Raw genomic sequence first — 20,400 nt, forward strand, 5'->3', positions numbered from 1 at the left:
GCTTGTGAGGCAAACATATTTAGATTATTATTCTATTTTGAGTAAATTGGTAGTGACTGTGAAATAGGGGTCTCCCTTCATTGACTTTCATGTTGTCCACTCATCAAAAAACTATTGACTAACGAGATTACTCCTTCCTCATCGGATTCTTTTGGCACACTTGTCAAGAGCATTTGACCACAGTGTGAGGAGAGTCTTCTGGACTCAGTATTGTTCCTTGACTTCTGTTTGTCTCATACAACCATGTTGTTTCTGTTCCTGCATTTCCTTACTGATATTTAGAAACAGAGAAGAATAAATGCCCTGACTTTTTGTTCAGAAATTTTGGCAGTAGCTGTTTGTACTGGCTGGTTTTGTGTGACATAAGCTAGAGTTGTCAGAGAAAGAAGCCTAGCTGTAAGGCATTTTCTCAATTAGTGATAAAGGGAGGAGGGCCCAGCCCATTGTGGGTGGTGCCATCCCTGGGCTGATGGTCCTGGATTCTATAAGAAAGCAGGCTGAGCAAGCCAGGGGAAGCAAGCCAGTAAGCAGCACCCCTCCATGGCCTCTGTATCATGGCCTTCCTGCCTTGTTTGAGTTCTGGTCCTGACTTCCTTTGATGATGAACAGCAATGTGGAAGAGTAAGCTGAATAAACCCTTTCCTCCTCAACTTGCTTCTTGGTCATATTGAGTCCCTAATTTATGCAAAGTAGCCGGGTAGGACACTTCTGATGAGACACTGCTTTGAAGATCTAGGTCACTTGCAGAAAATTACCAACTGGGCTGGCGAGATGGCTCAACGGGTAAGAGCACTGACTGCTCTTCTGAAGGTCCCGAGTTCAAATCCCAGCAACCACATGGTGGCTCACAACCACCCGTAATGAGATCTGATGCCCTCTTCTGGAGTGTCTGAAGACAGCTACAGTGTACTTACATATAATAAATAAATAAATAAATCTAAAAAAAAAAAAAAAAGAAAATTACCAACTTCAACTTCAACTATCTATATATAGTTGCCTGCCTCTGTCTTCCTAGTCTTCTACGTGCTGGTATTAAAGACATGTACCTAGCACAGTTGTGTCTCCTAATCCATAAACATGGGTTATTCAGATATCCTTTAGTTTCCTTTAACAATTTTTTAGTTTTTATTTGTAGGTTTGTGTGTTATGAGTGTTTTGCCTGTATACTTGTGGGTATACCACGTGTGTGCTTGATGCCTACAGAGTTCAAAAGGGCGTGTCTGATCCCCTGGAACTGGAGTTACAGACGATTGTAAGCCACCATGTGGGTGTTAGGAAACAAACATGGGTCCTCTGCAAGAGCATCGAATTCATGCAATCACTGAGCCATCTCTCCAGTCTGGTCTTATAGTTGTTGTTGTTTTTAATTTTCAGTGTGTGTTTCTGTGTGTGTGTGTGTCTGTGTTCATCTCTGCATGTGTGCATACACACTAACTGCAACATATCTGTGGAGGTCAAAGGCCAACTTGTGGAAGTCATTTCTAGCCTTCTCCTGTGAGGAGTATGAGGCTCAAACTTAGTTTGGCTGGCTTGATAGCATAGCCTTTACCTGCTAATTCACTCTGCCGGGCCATTTTAAGTTTTTAGAGTATACATTTTATATACCTTTTGTTAGATCTGTTCCTAAACCCAGTGCGGGTTCACCTCTGTAAGCCCTGGAGTTTAAAACCAGCCAGGGAACCTTCGAAAAGAGGGGGAAAGCCCATGTGCTCTATTCTTCAAACGCTGATAAGGGGGATTATTTGTCAATTTCATTTCAGATTACTTATTGCTAGTGAGTAGAAATACAGTTACTTTTGCATTCCTGCAACCTTGGCCAACTCACCTACTGTTCTTATGCTTGAGTCCTAGGATTGAGTCTGTGTGGAAAGCCAAGCTATCTGCACACAGAAATAACTGTGCTTCCTCCTTTCAATCTAGATATCTTTAATTGTCCTGGCTTGCACCTCTGTGCTGTGTTGTCCCTAGATAGGGAGTGTGAGGACCTTGCTTCTCATCTTGGCCTTCATTGTTAAGTCTGATGTTAGCTGTCACAGTTTGTCATAGATAGCCTTTACCAGAAATGACAAAGACGGTCAACTTGACCGTAGTTTGGTAAAGGATGTAAGATGAGGACCTTGCTTCACAGCCAGTTGTAACTTTCCTCCACGCTGTCAGAGAACAGAGAGCACCTCCCTTTTGCGCCGAGTCTGTAAGTGCTTACTCTGAAAGAGTGTTAGATTTGTAAAAGGTATTTTCTGCATATATTAAGGATAGTTGTATATTTTGCTAAGTAACAAAACAATTTTGATAGATGCTGTAGTCTGAATACTTACTTTAATTTAAAAATTATGTGTATATGTGTGTGTGTGTGCACATGAGTGCAGTATCCACTGAAACCAGAAGAAGGCATTAGACCCCTGGAATTTGAGTGACAGGTGCTTGTGAGCTATCTGACCTGGTGACAGGAATCGAACTAAGTTCTTTGCAAGAGCAGTACAGGCTCTCAACCACCACACCTTGCTCTGGCCCCTGTATATATATTTTTTTTTTTCGAGATGGGATTTCTCTGTGTAGCCCTGGCTGTCCTGGAACTCACACTGTAGACCAGGCTGACCTCGAACTCAGAAATCCACCTGCCTCTGCCTCCCAAGTGCTGGGATTAAAGGTGTGTGCCACCACTGCCTGGCTTGGCCCTGTATTTTTAACCAGAGTTTATTAACCACACCAGCCAGGTGTTGTAATGCAGATCCTTATAGACCTCCGTACCAGGTCAGCCTGGTCTACACAGCAAGTACCAGGCCAGCCAAAGCTACATAGTGAGAGCCTGTCTTTAAAACAACACAGGGGTCTGGGCAGTGGTGGTGCACGCCTTTAATCCCAGCACTTGGGAGGCAGAGGCAGGCAGATTCTGAGTTCAAGGCCAGCCTGGTCTACAAAGTGATTTCCAGGACAGCCAGGGCTATACAGAGAAACCCTGTCTCAACCCCCCGCCCCACCAAAAAAAAAACAACAGAGGGGTGACAGTGGTGGTGCATGTCTTTAATCCCAGCTCTTGGGCAGGGGGTAGGATTAAAGGTGTGCACAACCAGGTTCTAATATGTCTTTAAGTTTATTTTATTATTTTTAACTGTGGGTAGGAAATGTGCACATTAGTGCAGGTATACACTGAGACCAGACCTGTCGGATGCTCCTGGAGCTATAGTTGCAGGTAGTGGTGAGCTGTCCAATATGGGTACTGGAGATTGTATCTGGGTCCTTTGGGAGTGCTCTTAATTGAGGAGCCATCTCTCCAGTCCCTTTCTGGTTTTTACTGGTACCTCAACCCAGTATACCCTTCCTGTAGGGCTCCCAGCTCAGCCCTCAGTGTTCTTCTAGCTCACCTGAGTATCATCTGGGGAGCTGTCTCATCCTGTGCACCTCTCAAAGCAACTGCTCCTCTCCTCCATACCCTGTCATGTCTCTTCCTTCCTAGCATCTGGTGCAGGTCACAGTAGGTTTGTCCAGCTGTGGGATCATCCTGACCTTTGGGGCCCACAGTCACAGTTATCTAACGCAGTGGGGTTTCTCGTGTGACAAAGGGCAGAGAGACCAGGGATGAGGTCCATGTGCAAGCCCTGAGGTGTGAAGAAGTCCTAACTGCCTGTTAGGATTCTCGGGTCAACGTTGGTCTACAGAGCTTTCTCTGTGTGTTGGGAACAGTGTGGAGGGTTCTCTGCATACAAGCCTATAGGCTCCTATCACCCCCCATTCTTGTTTTCTGTTGGGAGAGGTAGGATGCAGGAAGATGTGTGGGGATGATGTCGCCCAAGCTCAAATGCAGATGTTCTAGACCCCATGCTGCTCATTCCATCTCAGCTTATCCCCGGACCCCTGAGAAGGGATGTATGTGCCCTATAACTAATTCAGTGCAGTTGTGTTCCTAGAAGGTGGGAGCTTGCAGGGACCATGAATCCTATTTTCTTTTCCAAAGCGAGTTTCAGCTTAGAGGGATGAGCCTGGCTTGGATGACAACTCAGACTCAACAAAGGAACCCAGAGAGGAGACTGTTCTGGCAACCACTCCAAGGTGTGTGTGTGTGTGTGTGTGTGTGTGTGCGTGTGCCCATGCTTCTGCTGTCTGGTGCCGTCTCAACAAGGCTGGACCTCTCCCCCAAACCGTGGCCTGGTACCTACTCCATTTCTGCCGTGACACTTCCTAGTGTGGCTACCTGTGGACGGCAGGAGAGGGCCCTGCAGGGAAGCAGGTGATCAGGAGCTTGAGGAAGGCCTCCAGCTAAATAATTCTCCAAGCTGAGCACAGCAAGGCCACTTAGTGGGTGGGGGTATCCGCCTGGTAAAACGTGTGTGCTCACTCCCTGCCTCACCACACAGCAACACAGACAATGCATGTACACTGGGACAGGCACCTGGGCAGAGAACAATCACTGTTGCAGACACGCCTACTTACTTACTTACACACTGACCTCTCTGTATGGATATCTTATACATACCCTTGACCTTGACACTAGGCTAGACTTCTTCCCGAGATGCGCTTGTGCTTGTCTTAATTGTATTAAGAGGCTGAAGAGAGATTGCAGCTTGGGTCACATAATTCAACTCTGTCTTTCAATATACGTATATATCAGAAAAGGGCCTGGAATAGTTGTTTCTACCTGATCAGGAGAGGGCCAATTGGGATTGAAAGCTGCTGATGTCAGAGTGTCTCCACATGGAGAACACCCCCAGGTTTGACTCCTGCCCTTCACCCTGGTCCAGTTCTGCAGCCCCATGCGGCTTGGCACCAGGTGCCAGGTTATGGGGCTTGTCATCTGAGCTGATGATTTTGTGAGACTATTTTTAAGTTCAGCTCCTTGGACTACACCCCACCCCCAGTTCTGCTACTGGTTGCCTGCCTCTGCCTGTATCTCCTGGAATGCTGATTGGCAGTTAGGGCTGGGGTGGGGGCTGGGAAAACTGTTATAAAGCCTAAAGGGCCAAGCAAGCAGCTGCCACCCAGAGTTCCTGTGTCCCCTGCCACCATGACCACCCACCGCCTAGTAATGGTTCGCCACGGTGAGAGCTCATGGAACCAAGAGAACCGTTTCTGTGGCTGGTTTGATGCAGAGCTGAGTGAGAAGGGAGCAGAGGAGGCCAAGCGGGGGGCCACCGCTATCAAAGATGCCAAGATAGAGTTTGACATCTGCTACACGTCGGTGCTGAAGCGGGCTATCCGCACCCTTTGGACCATCTTGGATGTTACGGACCAAATGTGGGTGCCTGTGGTGCGTACCTGGCGCCTCAATGAGCGGCACTATGGTGGCCTCACAGGCCTCAATAAGGCTGAGACGGCTGCAAAGCACGGGGAGGAGCAGGTGAAGATCTGGAGGCGTTCCTTTGACACCCCCCCACCACCCATGGATGAGAAACACAACTACTACACCTCCATCAGCAAGGTGGGCCACACGCTGGGAAGCTGGAAGGTTGGGAGCCCAGGGGGGAGGGCTACCCAGTAAACAAAAGAGAAATGTTCCTGTGCCCTTGTCCCCAGGACCGCCGCTATGCAGGCTTGAAGCCTGGGGAGCTGCCTACCTGTGAGAGTCTCAAGGACACCATTGCCCGGGCCTTGCCCTTCTGGAATGAGGAGATCGCACCTAAGATTAAGGCTGGCCAGAGAGTGCTTATTGCAGCCCATGGGAACAGCCTTCGGGGCATTGTGAAACATCTGGAAGGTGAGGCCTACTCTCAGGAAAGATGTGAGACAGAAACCACTGAGGTTCATTTGTTTCAGCTATTTTACAGATGTCAGGGTTTCAGAAGTTGAAGGAGGCAGGAGTTTTGTAATACTTTGTGTTGTCCCATTTCCAGTATGCAGTCAGCACAGACAGCATAGCTGAGGCACCCCACAGGAGCTGATCATAGGTAGAGCAGGCTTCCGGCACCCACTGGGGAAAGGGGTCTGAGCTCTGGCCACCAACGCCAAGTATTGGCTTCCTGCTGAATCAAGCCACTTGAGCTGTTATAAAACGCTTGCTATCTCTCCTGGTGCTGCCTGCATTTCCTCTTTTTCTTCAAGTCTATGTACAAAGTGCCCTGACTCTGAGGTCCCTTTGCCTCAGGTACAATACGTAGTCCATCCACCCACACAGAGCTGAACCATGTGTTCCCCTACCTCTCAGGCTTCTATAGGCTAAAAAAAGGGCAGCTGAGTGCAGAAATATGGAGCTACTTAAAACTTAGGCCTGTGGTGGTGCTCCTAACTGAAGAGCAAGGGCTAGTAGACAGGCCTGGAAGGGGGGCCTATCGGTGTAGGGAGGTTACCAATTATGGTCCCAACTGGGTCTTAGACACGGGACGTCTATATTAGATTCTGGATGACCTTTAGACTTGGTGGGATCTTAAGAAAGGGTTGGGGGTGGGATCCACTTCTCCAGCTCCTAGCGGCAGCCCGAGGCTTCTGCCCCTCCTCCCTGGGCTGTGTTCTGGGAAAGAGGTTCATGGGGTGTGCCCAGGGAACATTCCCAGGTCCTCCCTGTTGATAGGGGTGTGGTGGCAAGAGCAAAGGTTGAGCTGCTATTCCAGGCAGGGGCTGCAGGAGCAGGCACTGGGTCAGGTTTCCCATTCCTCCCCAGTTCAGAATTTAGAAGCTCTAGACACCAAATGTCATCCTTCCAAACCCTCATTAGCCTGGCCAGCTCACTGGGCTGAGAGCGTGCGTGTGCCACAGCTACCACGGAGGATGTTCTCGTCTCTCTGTTGGGCTATTTCTGTAGCCAGGTCTCCCTTAACTTCTAGGTACACTTTTGGGGCCTTGCTCTCAAGGATGGGTTAACTGGCAGTACCCCAGTACCACAGGCCCACAAAGGCCATTCTGTATGAATTGTTCCTCTGCTTCAGGGATGTCAGACCAGGCCATCATGGAACTGAACCTGCCCACTGGAATCCCCATTGTGTATGAGCTGGACCAGAATCTGAAGCCCACCAAGCCCATGAGGTTCCTGGGAGACGAAGAGACAGTTCGGAAGGCCATGGAAGCTGTTGCTGCCCAGGGAAAGGCAAAGTGAGGGTGCACGGGGCAATAAAGTTACTTCTGCACAGCGCCATGTTTAATATAGCTGAGTGCGGTCCACCCAGGCCAGCTGGCTAGTCACAGGCCGCCTAGGTCCAGGGTGACAGCTATCCCAAGTCACCATGTAGAGGCAGAAGCCCTGCACCATCCCAGGCTACTGGGGGAGAATCAGGACCTTGCACACCCTGTGTAGTGTGACCAACCCCTGTAGTGGTTCTGAAGCTATGAACCACTTGCTTCTATGAAGGACAAAAGTAATGGGATCTGGCCTTCTCCCTGAGGAACAGCAAGTACAATTCCTGGCCAACTTCCTTCAGGGTGGTTTTGTGCTATTCTTGTGACCTCTTAAGTGGCACACTAGGTGTACCTTCAGGGCAGAACAAACCTATTAGCTAAGCCTGCAACCGCTTAAGCTCATTGGGCCTCCATGACCTGTTATCACCATAATGCCTAAAGGACAGGCAGAAGATGGGGAGGAAGTAGGCTTGACAACTGCCTGATGTCAGGGGCTTCCTTGTGCATTTCCACTCCAGGCTGCCAGTGGGTTAGCCTGGGAGTCAAGCATATCCATTCAGCATCTCCAAGCAGATGCGTGCTGGACCATGTTGCAGGGGTCCCTGGAAAAAACTGTAGCAACAGCCTCTTCCAAACTGAAATGCACGAATGCTCTGACATCAGTTATATCATTTATACACCAGTTAACCCTGGCTGTCCAGGAACTGTGAACACCAGGCTAGGCTCATGGCCTTGAACTCAGGGATCCACCTGCCTCTGCCTCCCTGTGATGCTGAGATTTCGGGCATACATCATCATGTCTGCTCACTTATACTTCCTGTAGGAGGCTAAACAGAGTCTGAGGGCACGTATGTGTACACACACATGTACACACTCAGGTATGATGCAAATACAGAGCCTAAGCTTGGATTTCTTCCCCATTCAGGTCACAAGCGGGGCAGATGGATTGTGGGCCTCACCGCACTGCTTAGATTCATTTATCAGACATGGATGGACTGAGCCAGGGTATAGTACGCAATAGATGAACCACATGATGCATGTCTTTGAATATGCACATTCCCAGAGATGGAAGCTTGGTCATCCCATCCCTCCTTCCCACTGCACAGACACGGGGATAAACAAGGTAGGGAAGCCTCCTGTGAGAAAACCTCCCTGCTGTCAAAACCGTCATGGTCTAGTCTAACTTTGGTCAAGATTTTGCTAAAAGCAATTCTCTTTTAAGTTCACAATTCCCAAGGGCCTTTCTAAACAGCTGCAGCTACCACCCTTAGAAGCCACCCAGAAAGAAAGGCAAGTGTACACTGTGGCCTCAGATGTCCCTGCTCTGAGTCCAATGTCTCAGTGCTGCTGTCCTTGGACAGAGGTCATCCAGAGCTGGTCACTGGTTAACCTTGGCTCAATATGCCATTCCCACTGGGGTCAAGTGTAAGGCTGGAGAGGGCCTAGGGGCTGCGGTAAGCATTTGAGGGGTGCGGGAGGCAGTGGGACACTGCTACATCTGGGGTAACAGGAGCACTCAAGGCAGAGGAAGTCTTGTCCTCACTGAAGTCCCATTCCTGGAAGAGTGCCAAATATTAATTCTTTGGCCTCCTCCTTAGGCGACAAGGAAGCCACTTGTGGTGGAGAAGGACGCCAGGTCTCAGCCTCACTCTATGAGCTCCACGTAGTTGGCAGGAAACATGCCAAAGTGGCCGTCAGGCCCATAGCCTCGCCACCAGCCTTCGTCAATCACCTCGATGCCTGTGATTAGGTTCTCAGGGTCAAAGGAGATCTCGGTGTCATCAGCTGCAGGGAGGGAAGTAAAGGGGCATCTCAGGGCCTTGCCACACCCCTCACCAGGCCCCAGGGAGGCTGGCCTTTCCTGCTGTAAAGGTCAGAAACTCCCTGTTTCCTCCTCAAAAACAGCTCGCTGCCATTCAGCCTGAAGTCAATGTGAGTAACTGCAGTGGCCAGCTCTCAAAGCACAGCTCTCCAGAGCACGCCTGTAAAAGGCAGCACCACAACCCCCAGCCCATTCCCCAAGGCCTCCCCTCAGGAAGGCCGGGAGCCATTATCCAGGCTGCCCCTCTCTGAGTGATCAATCCTGGAAGGTCTACAGTAAAGATGGCTACAGGTACTCCTGCTGGTGAGCAGCTAACTGGAGGCTCACTGAGGCTCCAAGGCAGGCCATTCTCCCCAGGGCTTCCCACCTCACATCTTTCCTTCCAGACATCCTCTAGAGCTGACCTCCTTGAAGCCCCTATACACGTCTGTCCCCTAACCTCATGTTCTGTGCCCTGTGACGGTCAGGTGGGGGATCTTACCTGCCTGGTAGTCATACAAGGCCCGGGCGCACAGCCCTTGTCCACTGAAGCCCTGGCTCTGCATGTAGTTGTCAACGTGTTCGGAGCCAGCCCCTTGCTGCTGTACCTGTTAGAGTTTGAGAAAGATGGCATCACCCCAGCCTCAGCCTTCTCCCCAGGTCAGATTAAGCTGGGGGCTGAGGCCAGGGCACAGAGTACAGAAGGGCTTTGGGGGCCTGATACTTGCAGCACAGCTCTCGCCTCAAAGGCAGATGCTCAGGGCAGCACACAACTGCAAGGAGCTCTGGGCATCTTACAATGCAAGCAGCAGCACTGGTTCACACATCCCGAAGGACGGCACGGCTCCAAGGCAACCAAGAACACACTCACTGCTAGGCTGCTTCCTACCATGCTCAGGTGGGAAGGATTCTCTCATCCACGCTGCACAACAGAATGATGCTGTGCGTGGCTGCGACCCTGCACTCAGGAGCTGTGTCCAGGGTCCCCAGCTGAAGGCCACACAGATCTTGTCTTTAAGAAGCAGTAAAGGGGCTGGAGAGACAGTCCAGTAGCCAAGAGCACCTGGGGCCCCCCTTGCAGAGGACCTGGGTTTGGTTCTCAGAACCCACATGGCAGCTCACAACCCTAACTCGGGTTTTAGGGGATCTGTTACTCTCTTCTGGCCTCCATAGGCATCACACACACACATATGTATGCAGGCCAAATGTCCATACACATAAAATAAGATAAAAAGCAGTTCTAAAGAAAAAAAACCCCACCCCTAGTACCCTAACATTTGCCACAGAAAACTCAGGCCTGTGTTTATACCCACAACCCGCACTAGGGACCCACCAGTGGTGGCTCCTCATAGAGGGTGTCCTGCTCTGGGGGTACTTCATATGTAGGTTCTTCTTCTGTCTGGGCAGAAGACAGAGTGCTAGGCGCTGGCTCCTCACAGACACCTGCAGCAAAGGACATAGCAGGCTGTGGCCTTCTTCCAACAACATTCCCCATCTCAAGTGTACCTCCCCTCAGGGCTCTGTACGGGCTGTTACAAAGGTCTTGCCTGCTGCAGGCCGGGAGACAGGAGCCATGGGCTCTCGGCTGTAGGAGGTTTCTGGTTGAGTGAGCTGCTTCTGCAGGAAGGGGCTCCTCAGCTTGCCTGGAAAATGCAGCAAATGCATCAGGTATCACCCAGACGCACGTCCTGCATCTACCTGCCTGGGTGTGTCAGAGTGTGAATGTACACCATACTGCAGGACATGAGGGACACCTGGACTCTAGGGAGCTCTCCTTATTCATTTGTCCTTTGTCACCCTGTAATACATGCATTGGAAGCCCCTGCATGGGACTCTGGCTTCCCCTCAGCCCACCCTGCTGTGTGGTAGGCCCAGAGGAGGTCTCACCTGGCTGCGAGCTGGTGACAGAGGTGGTGGACATTGCCCTTTCCTTCTGCTTGAAAATCTCTCGTGGGTGTGGGGCCTGTTGCCCAGCAGACTCCTAGGAGAAGCACAGAAGCACGCCTTGACCCGACTGCTCCTCCCTCAAGCTCTGCTAACAATGTGTGGGGTCGGGGAGCACGGGGATTAGGAAGCAGATGTGCTGGCAGGGCCGCTTCCCAGAGCTTCTGTCCTGGCTCCCCCTACTGGTTCTCTAATGCGCAGAGTCGCACCTCAGGCTAAGCCTTCAATCCAAGATCAAGGATTTCACCAAGTAGCCAAGACAGATTCAAATCAGCAAGCTCCCAGGTCCATGAAGGGATGTCTCAAAACTCACCCACTCCTGTCTGGTCCTTGAAACAGCTTCCTGCTCTGGCTCACCCGTCCTGCTGGAAGGGCTGAAATTAGAGGAGCTGAGGCTCTTCAACAGCTCCCCAGGCTGTTCCCTCAGTGGCCCTGCCTCTCAGAACCACTTGCCCCAGTGAAGGGAGGCTAACCTTGGGGGTCCAGCTGATCTGTGCTGTTCCTGGTAGCGCTGCTCACGTCGGGCAGCCTCCTGCAGCTCCCGCTCTCGTCGCTCCTCCTCCAGCCGCTGCCGCTCCTCTTCGGCACGCCGCTTCTCCTCCAGGCGGCGGTTCTCCTCTTCCTTCTGCAGGGGAGCTGCTCACTCAGCCATGTGCAGCCAGCCCCCTTGGCCTCCACCCCTGCCAGGGACTTGGTCCCTAAAGGGCCAAGGTCAAGGAAGGGCACTCTAGCCCACCATGCCCTGTGACTTAACTACACGTGCCTGCAGTTTAACTAGCTGTAAAGGGTAACGCCCAGAAGGATGTCAGTCAGTGTGCCACCTTCACGACTGCAGCACTCACCTCAGCTTTGGCCCAGAAGTTATCCTTGCCGACTCTCTTGATCTCAGATATGGCATTGGTCTTCTGGTACACAGAGCCCTAGAGACAGCATAGTACACGCTAGAGGTCTGGCACCATGTGGAACGTCACACATCCCATGAGGCATGGGAATCTGCCAGCTCTAGAGAGCAGGTGAAAGCTACTAGGCCTGCATCTGGTAGGCTCCAGGGAGCCTGGCCCGCCACCCATGAGGGGAAACAGCAAGAGGTTCAGAAAAAAAGCCTAGGAGCACCCAACAGGCCGGGGCAGAAGGCTCTTTTTTTTTTTCTGACTTTTCGAGACAGGGTTTCTCTGTGTTGCCCTGGCTGGCCTGGAACTCAGAAATTCACCAAGGCAGAAGGTTCTTGAGTTCAAGGCCAGCCTGGCTTATGGAGCAAGTCCCTGTCTCAAAAAACAAAACAAAACAAGAGCTGGAAAGATGGCTCAACTGCCAAGAGCACTTACTGCTCTCACAGAGGACCAGGTCCAGTCCCCAGCACCCACATGGAGTAGCCTCTTTAACTCCAGTTTCAGAGGATCCCATACACTTTTCTGTTCTCTGCAGGCACAGTACACATGTAGTGCACATACATATACGCAGGCAAAACACCCATACATGTAAAGTAAAAACAAAAGGGAAAAAAAAAAAAAAAAAAAAAAAGCCGGGCGTGGTGGCACACGCCTTTAATCCCAGCACTCGGGAGGCAGAGGCAGGCGGATTTCTGAGTTCGAGGCCAGCCTGGTCTACAGAGTGAGTTCCAGGACAGCCAGGACTATACAGAGAAACCCTGTCTCGAAAAACCAAAAAAAAAAAAAAAAAAAAAAAAAAGGGAACCCATGCAGCAAGGTCCTGGCATCCTGAGAACAGTGGGTATATGCAAACATGAGTGTTTCTGGTGGAAGCTGGTCCTCGCTGATGGGCACAGAAAAGGATTCTTATCCGAGACTCCTGGCAGCGCTAAAGCAGGCTGCTCCTCTGACAGCTGTCAGCTGACAGCATCCAGGAGAGTCACCATGGATCCCAACTGTATGACTAATAAGTGGTTTGCAGCCATGAGCTCCACGTGATGCCAGAAATGCATGCCTGTGTGGTTTCAGGCTCCATAATAAAGCCAGCGGACGCGCTCCACAATGGCTCCTACCAGGGACCATCCAAGTCATGCAGACACTGAAGCCCCTGTGGACGGTCTCAGCTGCAGGGCCTTTGCCAAGCCCGTGGGGGTGGTGCCCAGCAGGGTTAGGATTACCATCTAAAGACACCAAGCAGGAGGAATGTAGTTACCTCGACATTAGGAACTACATTTCTGGTCCCCGCTCTCAGGCATGGAGGAAGATAACGATGGGCAGGACTCACCACTGGGGCCTGCGGCCCTACATCCTGGAAGGAGCTGCTTTCCTTATGGAAGCTGTAGTTGGCCCCAGAGGCCTTGGCAACCTTCTCCATGATGCACTCAGGCTCCACATCCTCCTCAGCCCGGGCATTGATGGTCACATGGGCGCCCTGGCACAAAAGCAGCACTTAAAGCACAGGCTTCGCGGCTGGGAGAGGACAGGCCCAACCCTACTTGTCCACACAGTAAAGGCCCCTGCGGCACACAAGGCTCACGGCAGGACACAGGGCCCGCTCTCCCCAGCTGTGGATGCTATCTAGTTCCTGCTGAGTTCAATCCCTGCTCAGGCACGTGCCATCCATTCCCGTGACCTTGTTAACTGCTGTTATATGTCTGACATGCTTGGGAGCTCACTGAGGATGGAGGCTCAGTAGCAGAGCACTTGCCTAGCCAGCACATGAGAAGATGTCTTTGATCTGAGCACTGCAAAAACCTTAAAACTTAATTAAAAACTTAGATGCTTCTGTCACCCACCAGATGGAAGGACTAAGGTATGTCTAAAGTCATGTAGGCAGAAACTGAAGCCAGTCTCAAGTCTTCCCGCCAGGAACCAAGGAAATGCAAAACGTCAGCTGAAAACTGAGTTATAAATTGTGATGGAAAAGTGTCTTGGAAATTGGAAAAAATTACAGCTGTAGCATGAGTGACAATGGTTGTAATAACTAACAGGCAGGGACAGAATGCATCAGAGGACAGACGGGGCTCAGAGGGTACATGGGGCAGGGCATCAGAGGACAGACGGGGCTCAGAGGGTACTTGGGGCAGGGCATCAGAGGGTACTTGGGGCAGGACATCAGAGGGTACTTGGGGCAGGGCATCAGAGGACAGACGGGGCTCAGAGGGTACTTGGGGCAGGGCATCAGAGGGTACATGGGGCAGGACATCAGAGGGTACTTGGGGCAGGGCATCAGAGGACAGACGGGGCTCAGAGGGTACTTGGGGCAGGGCATCAGAGGACAGACGGGGCTCAGAGGGTACTTGGGGCAGGGCATCAGAGGGTACTTGGGGCAGGGCATCAGAGGGTACTTGGGGCAGGGCATCAGAGGGTACTTGGGGCAGGGCATCAGAGGACAGACGGGGCTCAGAGGGTACTTGGGGCAGGGCATCAGAGGGTTACTTGTGGTAGGGCATCAGAAGTATATGTGGGCAAGGCATTGGCAGCTTGTTCCTTCCTCCAAGTCTTGCTGCTGTTTAAACACCACTCCCCCCTTTTGCTTTTAGTTTTATGAGACAAAAGGCCTCACTGTACAGCCCTCGCTGGCCTGGAACTCAAAGAATCTGCCTGCCTCAGCCTTCTGAGTGCTGGAATTAAAGGTTGGAGTCACTATACCATTTGCTGATAATCATTTGGACAGAGCAATCATAGCAACACAAAATCTAGTACTCAGCCCCCTGTACTCCATCGGTGCTGGAGTGGTCCTTATCTTGCCCACACTGAAGCCAGCTAGAGGTGGCTCTGCCCATCCCCTGCTGTCTAGACAGAACATTAGTTACAGCCCCACTCCTGATTCCAGCCCCTTTCCAGTTCACCTGGACCAAGACTCTATAGTACTAGACCTTGCAAGGCCCTGCAGGGCTTGGTTCAGCTCCTACCTTCAGGAAGTTGGCCATGGTGCTGACGTGGTTGGCACATGCTCCTTTCCGCACATCATTCACACCCTCTCCTGTCTGCAACACAAACACAAACTGCGTGAACCAGGCCTCCTCCAAAGCCACTTCCTGGCCCATATTTCCCAGGAACCCAACAGTTCCCTCTTTCTCCTAAGCAATACTCCCTAGTCCCCATGCCCCACCAAAGCCAAAGCCATTCTCCCAAATAAGCCACATAGATGGGATCGGTCCTTGCACTTCCCAAGGAGCTCAGGGTGTTCTCTGAGAAGCATGGTCGCTGGCTTCCCACGTGGGAACAGTTCTCACACACTCCCGATCCCCAACTAGGGAGATAGATTCTGTTGGAGCTCCTATATCTACATTCTCACCCAGTGCTCTTGAACACAACCTCAGCCCCTCTGCTCCATCAGAACTATCACTGGGAAGGGGACAGGGTGGGGATCTTTTGTAGTCATTTCTAGTCCATCGTGCAGAAATGAATTGGAGGGTGAGTTCCAAGCAAAGCCAATCCTTGGTTCACACTGATGAACAGTCTAGCCTGCTCGTTCACCCATTTACACCTAACAGGTCTGCTGACCTACTGAGTGGTGTCTGTCACACCAGAAACTTCCCCAGTGGCATCAGAGGGGCCGCATTCACATACCCAGTTGATGAGGACAAACTTGGGCAGGCCGGAGTTGGGGTCCTTCACCCTGCAGAAGGCGTACATCACCTTCCCGCTGTTGAGCTCCTCCACCAGCTCTTCCAGGCCTCCCTCTGCAGAGTCACAGCAAGGCTCAGAGGCAGCCTGCCCCCCTGCCCACTGCTGCCTGGGACACCTCTCCATCAGTGCTCACCCCACCTGCCTCGGAAGCACTCTAAGGATGAACACGCAGCTCGGAGGGAGAGGGCCCGGCTAGCACACACCACCAGATAATAAGCAAATAATTAAATGACTATACAACCAATTCTTGGGCATCAACCCCACTCAGCCGATTTAGCAGAGTTCTGACCAGCAAGTTAGGTGACTTTTTGTTTTTACCCATAATAGGTTTTGTTTTTTAAACTACTTCTCTAAACTGAGAAGGGAACTAGAATTAAAAAAAAAAAAAATAAATAAATAAATTGCTATTTATACTACATTTACCTTTTCTTCTTTCTGGCTGTCCTGGAACACTCTATGTAGACCAGGCTGGCCTCAAATAAACAGACATCCTCCTGCCTCTGTCTCCTATGTGCTGAGATTAAAGGTGTGTGCCACTATGCCTGCATATCACTAGATTTCTGTGACAATTTTACCAAGGTAGGCCTGGGACAATAGGCCTATAATGATCCCTTGTCACAAACTTGACCATCAGAGTCAGGCCTTTCTAGAGCATTCCAAAGATGAAGCTCAGCTCTCACATCCCTGCCTGGGGCCAGGATGAGCTGCCCTAAGCGTCTTCCTGACCCTGGGCTTTGCTCTCTAAACTTCCAGGTCATAGCAGAAGCCAGGTCGGGCATTTCAGCTACAGAGCTCCATAGAACCTAAGGCAGTCAGCATTCTGATGAACAACAGAGTCCTGCTTTGTGCTGGCAGGAAGCTAGGAATGCTGATATCCGCAACTCACAGGCACCTACCATGTCACATGAAATGTCCATTTGGTGGCAATTCTAGAAAGAGGATGTGTCAGCAAGAATGGCTCATAAGTGGAAAGGGACCTTTCTATCAGCAATAGTAACTGAGACCACACTCTCATTTGCCTGAGCAGGAAGCATGCTCTGGCCATCCACTTGGAGCTAGGAGTAGAGGGGGTTAGGAAGGCCCCACGGGCAGTCATGAAAGCCTCAAGCAAGGGGAGAGTCAAGGGTTTCAGCTGACAGACAGGTCTGTCTCATAGCTCAGACATCTCTGGATCGATCGGCTGACTTGCCAGTTTATCCCTGTAGCGGACAAAGAATTTCTTCTGTATCCCGGCACAGACACCTTGACCACTTGCAGCAGCACTGCCTCTCCCAGTGAGGGTCAGGTTCTTGGAGGTCCTTGCCCAAGAGCAGAGCAGGACAGAAGTAGAGAACATATGTGTGGGCCTTCACCTGCATCACCAGCTTCAGGACTGGCACCCTCAGTGTGCAGTGCCCTAGCTAAGGGCTGCCTGTGAAGTGGAAAGCAGCCTGCTTCTTAGCTAGCAGCTCTGCCTGGCCCAACTGGAGAAGAAGGTTTTCACCAACAAACATGGAACTGCGTCAGTGTGTCATGGCTGACATGGCTCTAGCCCTGGTCCTGGTCGATGCTGGTCTGCATTCAGATCAGGAGTAGCCCTTAATGAAGCCAACTTGGCAAAAGGTCTGCAGGGAAACTCAGCTGGGGAAGGGTCACTGTAGCTGAGCTGGAGGAAGGAGATGGCTGTGTACCCAAGTCCTCTTTCTGCGCCTGTGATGGCTTGAACTTCAGCTGCGGTGACCCGAGTTAGTCACACTTCTCCCTTTGTCATCTCACTATGATACTGTTGTTTGGGTTCATACTCACCCCCTGTGCCAGCCACACGGATGTCATTGCTGTTGCCTTCATAGGTAAAAAGAGCCCTGCAAGGAAACACAAGTGGGCTCAGTGCTGACTCAGGGCTCTGGGCCTCCTCTGCACCTAGCGCAGCAGGAACAAGCTGCTCTGCACTGGGACTACTCAACAGCTACTCTGAGGCTAGCACAGGACTTACCATAAGAAAGCCACTGGGACTGGGGAAGGACATACGCACATATACTTAGGGGAGGATAAAAGTGGGAGGGTTATGTGTTCTTTCTACACACTAGTGAATAAAACACTCAGCTGGCTTTCAGGCACATAAATTTCAAAAGGCTAAAGATGTCTTCATATTCCTGAATCCAAACACCTAATGTAGAAGCAGGAAGGAGAAAGGTGCACTGGGTACTCCTGCGTGTGTATCAGCCCTGCCTTCTGTAGCCTGAGGGTAGACAGCAGGGCTTCCTGTCTTGAGATTCTCCTGCAAACATGCACTTTACCAGGCAGATATAGCAACAGAAAGTAGACAATGACAACACTGAGTTCCAGTTAAGACCACAGAGGCACCAGGGCTCTAATGGACAGTTGTCCAGTGGCTTGTTTTCCATCTACTGGTGCCATCTACTGGTGTGTCCTGTGAGTGCATCTGCACATGTACACGCACACATGCACAATACACATATCGCCCCAAAATAAAATTTCCAGTTCAGAGATTTTTTTTTCTTACCTTCAATAGAACCCTCACCTCTTCTTTTAAATCAGTGTGAACAACACATGGTATGTGTATGCTGACTGGACTGCAGCTATGAACAATTCCTAAAAGGTCCGACCCCCATGGAGCTTACCTTCCCTACGCCTGATGCTAATGTACAGTGTGCACAGAGTGTAATAGGAACCAGATGAGCACAGGTCATGCCAGGCTTTTCAGGGAGGAGGCTGAAGCTAGATTATAGATGAGAGAAACTAAAGCCATGGCTCTGGTCTACAGTGTCATGGTACCCGCTCTGTGTGTGACCTTTTTTGACTACCAAATTGAAGACTACCTCTTTTTGACAGTCTCTTTTTCTGCATGGCTTAATCCATACATCAAAACATATGACAGCTAGGCACAAGGGACAGAAACAGGTCTACCTGACCATGGTAGGGAAGAGATAGAGCGCACACACACACACACACACACATACGTCCATGAGGGTTCCCAGCATGTACCTTATTTGTATCACAAAGAAATGAAACTGGGAGAGAGGACAAAGTGACTATCACTTTAGTTTCAGGGAACTCCACAGTCTTTTCTGGCCTCTGAAGGCATGCATGTGGCCCATGTACTAGGAATTCAGGAGGACTCTCTGAGAAGACAACCCCAGCATAGAGACATAAAGGACAAGAAGCAATCAAGATGATGTGTAAGTATGTTCCCTGCAGGGGAAGCAGCAAGATCAGAGGTTCTGTTTGATGAGGAACTAGCTTGCAGTTTTGAGGAAGAGAAAGACTTTGGCACAAGGGTGGTCAACAGGTGTGGCCAGAGTAGTAAGCAGGGGGAGCAACAGGAACCAGGGCAGACAGGGTAAGAGTCTGGGCTTTACTAAAGTGCAACAGGAAGCCACTGCATTTATGGGCAGGGAAGTTAAGATGGCCCAGATATTCTCTCAGCTAGCGAGTGGGGACCTGCCACAAAAATCTTGCTGAGTAACTACTGAAATGGCTGTGACAGTGAGGGTGGAGGCCAGAGGCTGTTCAACTGGAGTGGCAGCACTGTCTGCATACAGTACTGTAGGAAGCTGGGCAGTAGCATGGCTGCTGGGGCAGATGAACAGTGTATGGGGAAAGAGCAAGCTCTGCACCCTCAGAAGGAACAATGGGTGGATGAGGCAGGACAATGTCAGACCAAGGTGGAGCAGATGATTCTAGTAGGAGGCTCAATGTGTGCTCGGGAGACAGACACAGGTGAGATCATGGCCAACCTGGTCTACACAGTGAGTTCCAGGCCAGCCCGAGTTACACAGTCTCAAAAGCAAGCAAGCAAGCAAGCAAGGTGAGTCAAGAGTTATAAGCATGGGTGAAGGGCACTGCTAGCTAGGTTGTGAGGTATCATTCCCCAAACAGTGATGGCTCCTGAGAAGACTAGAGGGCCAAAAGATAAAGAGGAGAGACAACACAGAACAGAAGAGATGATTGGCCAGAGTCCTGCAATAGGAGAAGTCTCCAGGGAAGACTCAACACAGGCAAACTCAGTATAGTGCCCCTCAGTGCTGACCACAGGGTAGTGGTGGCCCCACCAGAACTCCAAAGTCCAGTTTGTGTTCCCCAGAATTTGTCCACCTGCCATACTCTTCAGATGTCTCAGAAACTGAAGCACTAAAAACTGGCTAACAGAAGCACGTTAAGTAAACGGAAAGTGAAAGAGAATTACTATAGACTGGTATGCATGTAGCAGAAACCTAAGAGGGCTCAGCAAGGGCCACTCCAGAAACTTCTGATCTAGTTCACAGTACTGTAATGGCTCCTGGGGTGGTGAAGGAAGGATGGAGCCTTTTTTTCAAACAGGTGACAGGATCCCATTTTCAGTCCCAGAATCAGGGACCCAGACCTGTGACATCCTTGACTGAGCCCTGTGTGAGCTCATGACCTCAACCCACTGCTCACGCCGCTTTCAAGGTCTCTTCCTGAACTCAGGGTTTAGAGTCAGTGGTTTCCGCCTTCCAGGGAGTTGGGGAACTGCGCGGGACCCCTTTGTCCAATGAGGTCCCAGAAACGCAGAGCCTGGCGGAAAGCAGAAAGCACAACCAGGCAGAGATCTTCAGGGCAGAGCCGACCGACCACTCGGTGGCTGGGGAGAGGCCCGGGGGTACTCGCTGGGGAACAGCGGTGGCGAGGGTGGGGTAGCATCTCGCTAGGCTTCAGGAAGGTGGACAGGTGATCCTGCAATACTACGGCTAAGCCGCGACCTCCACCTTCCCGCTCTGGCGCCTCTCCGGCCCCGCCTTGCTGCCTACCAGTCGGTCGGGGATTTCTCGGTGACTACGCGCACGTAGGCCTCCTGCAGCGCCGGCCCGTTCCGGCTCAGGTTCACCGCCATGGCACGCCCCACTGTCCCTGCGATGCAGCAGCTTCAGCTTTCTGCCGGCCTCCACTGACGGCCGGAAGCCCCGCCCCGGAGGCCGGAAGCCTCGCCTCTGACGTAAGAAGCCGCGCCCAAGAGGCCGGAAGCGGAAGTGGAGAGAATGCGAGCTAGGCTACGGGGAAAGTTGAGGCGGGGTGCTGGTGGATGAAGAC

The 20,400-nt window shown here is 51.2% G+C and overlaps 2 protein-coding genes across 4 annotated transcripts; one reads left to right on the forward strand and one right to left on the reverse strand.

Annotated features, from left to right (window-relative positions):
• Window positions 1-4,930: 4,930 nt before the first annotated feature.
• Pgam2 (phosphoglycerate mutase 2) lies at window positions 4,931-7,079 on the forward strand. Its single transcript, XM_021177661.3, has 3 exons — window positions 4,931-5,413; window positions 5,509-5,689; window positions 6,855-7,079. The coding sequence occupies exons 1-3, from the start codon at window positions 5,000-5,002 to the stop codon at window positions 7,019-7,021; spliced, it is 762 nt and encodes a 253-aa protein (XP_021033320.1). The 5' UTR covers window positions 4,931-4,999; the 3' UTR covers window positions 7,022-7,079.
• A 923-nt stretch (window positions 7,080-8,002) lies between these two features.
• Window positions 8,003-20,286, reverse strand: Dbnl (drebrin like). 3 transcript variants are annotated; one of them, XM_021176981.2, is made up of 13 exons: window positions 20,121-20,286; window positions 17,137-17,192; window positions 15,292-15,404; window positions 14,631-14,705; window positions 13,001-13,147; window positions 11,629-11,706; window positions 11,260-11,411; window positions 11,100-11,148; window positions 10,730-10,823; window positions 10,390-10,485; window positions 10,176-10,285; window positions 9,345-9,450; window positions 8,003-8,826 (listed from the first exon to the last, which is right to left on the reverse strand). In XM_021176981.2, exons 1-13 carry the CDS (start codon window positions 20,201-20,203, stop codon window positions 8,687-8,689), a joined length of 1,299 nt encoding a protein of 432 aa, XP_021032640.1. In that variant the 5' UTR covers window positions 20,204-20,286; the 3' UTR covers window positions 8,003-8,686. The 3 variants fall into 3 exon arrangements, with proteins under 3 accessions (XP_021032640.1, XP_021032639.1, XP_021032638.1); XM_021176980.2 differs by having other exon boundaries at window positions 11,100-11,151; XM_021176979.2 differs by having other exon boundaries at window positions 11,100-11,160.
• Between the last annotated feature and the right edge of the window lie 114 nt (window positions 20,287-20,400).

Source organism: Mus caroli, unplaced genomic scaffold (genome assembly GCF_978045245.1).
Source record: "Mus caroli unplaced genomic scaffold, Mus_caroli_1 scaffold_13, whole genome shotgun sequence".
In the NCBI taxonomy this organism is placed as follows: domain Eukaryota; kingdom Metazoa; phylum Chordata; class Mammalia; order Rodentia; family Muridae; genus Mus; species Mus caroli.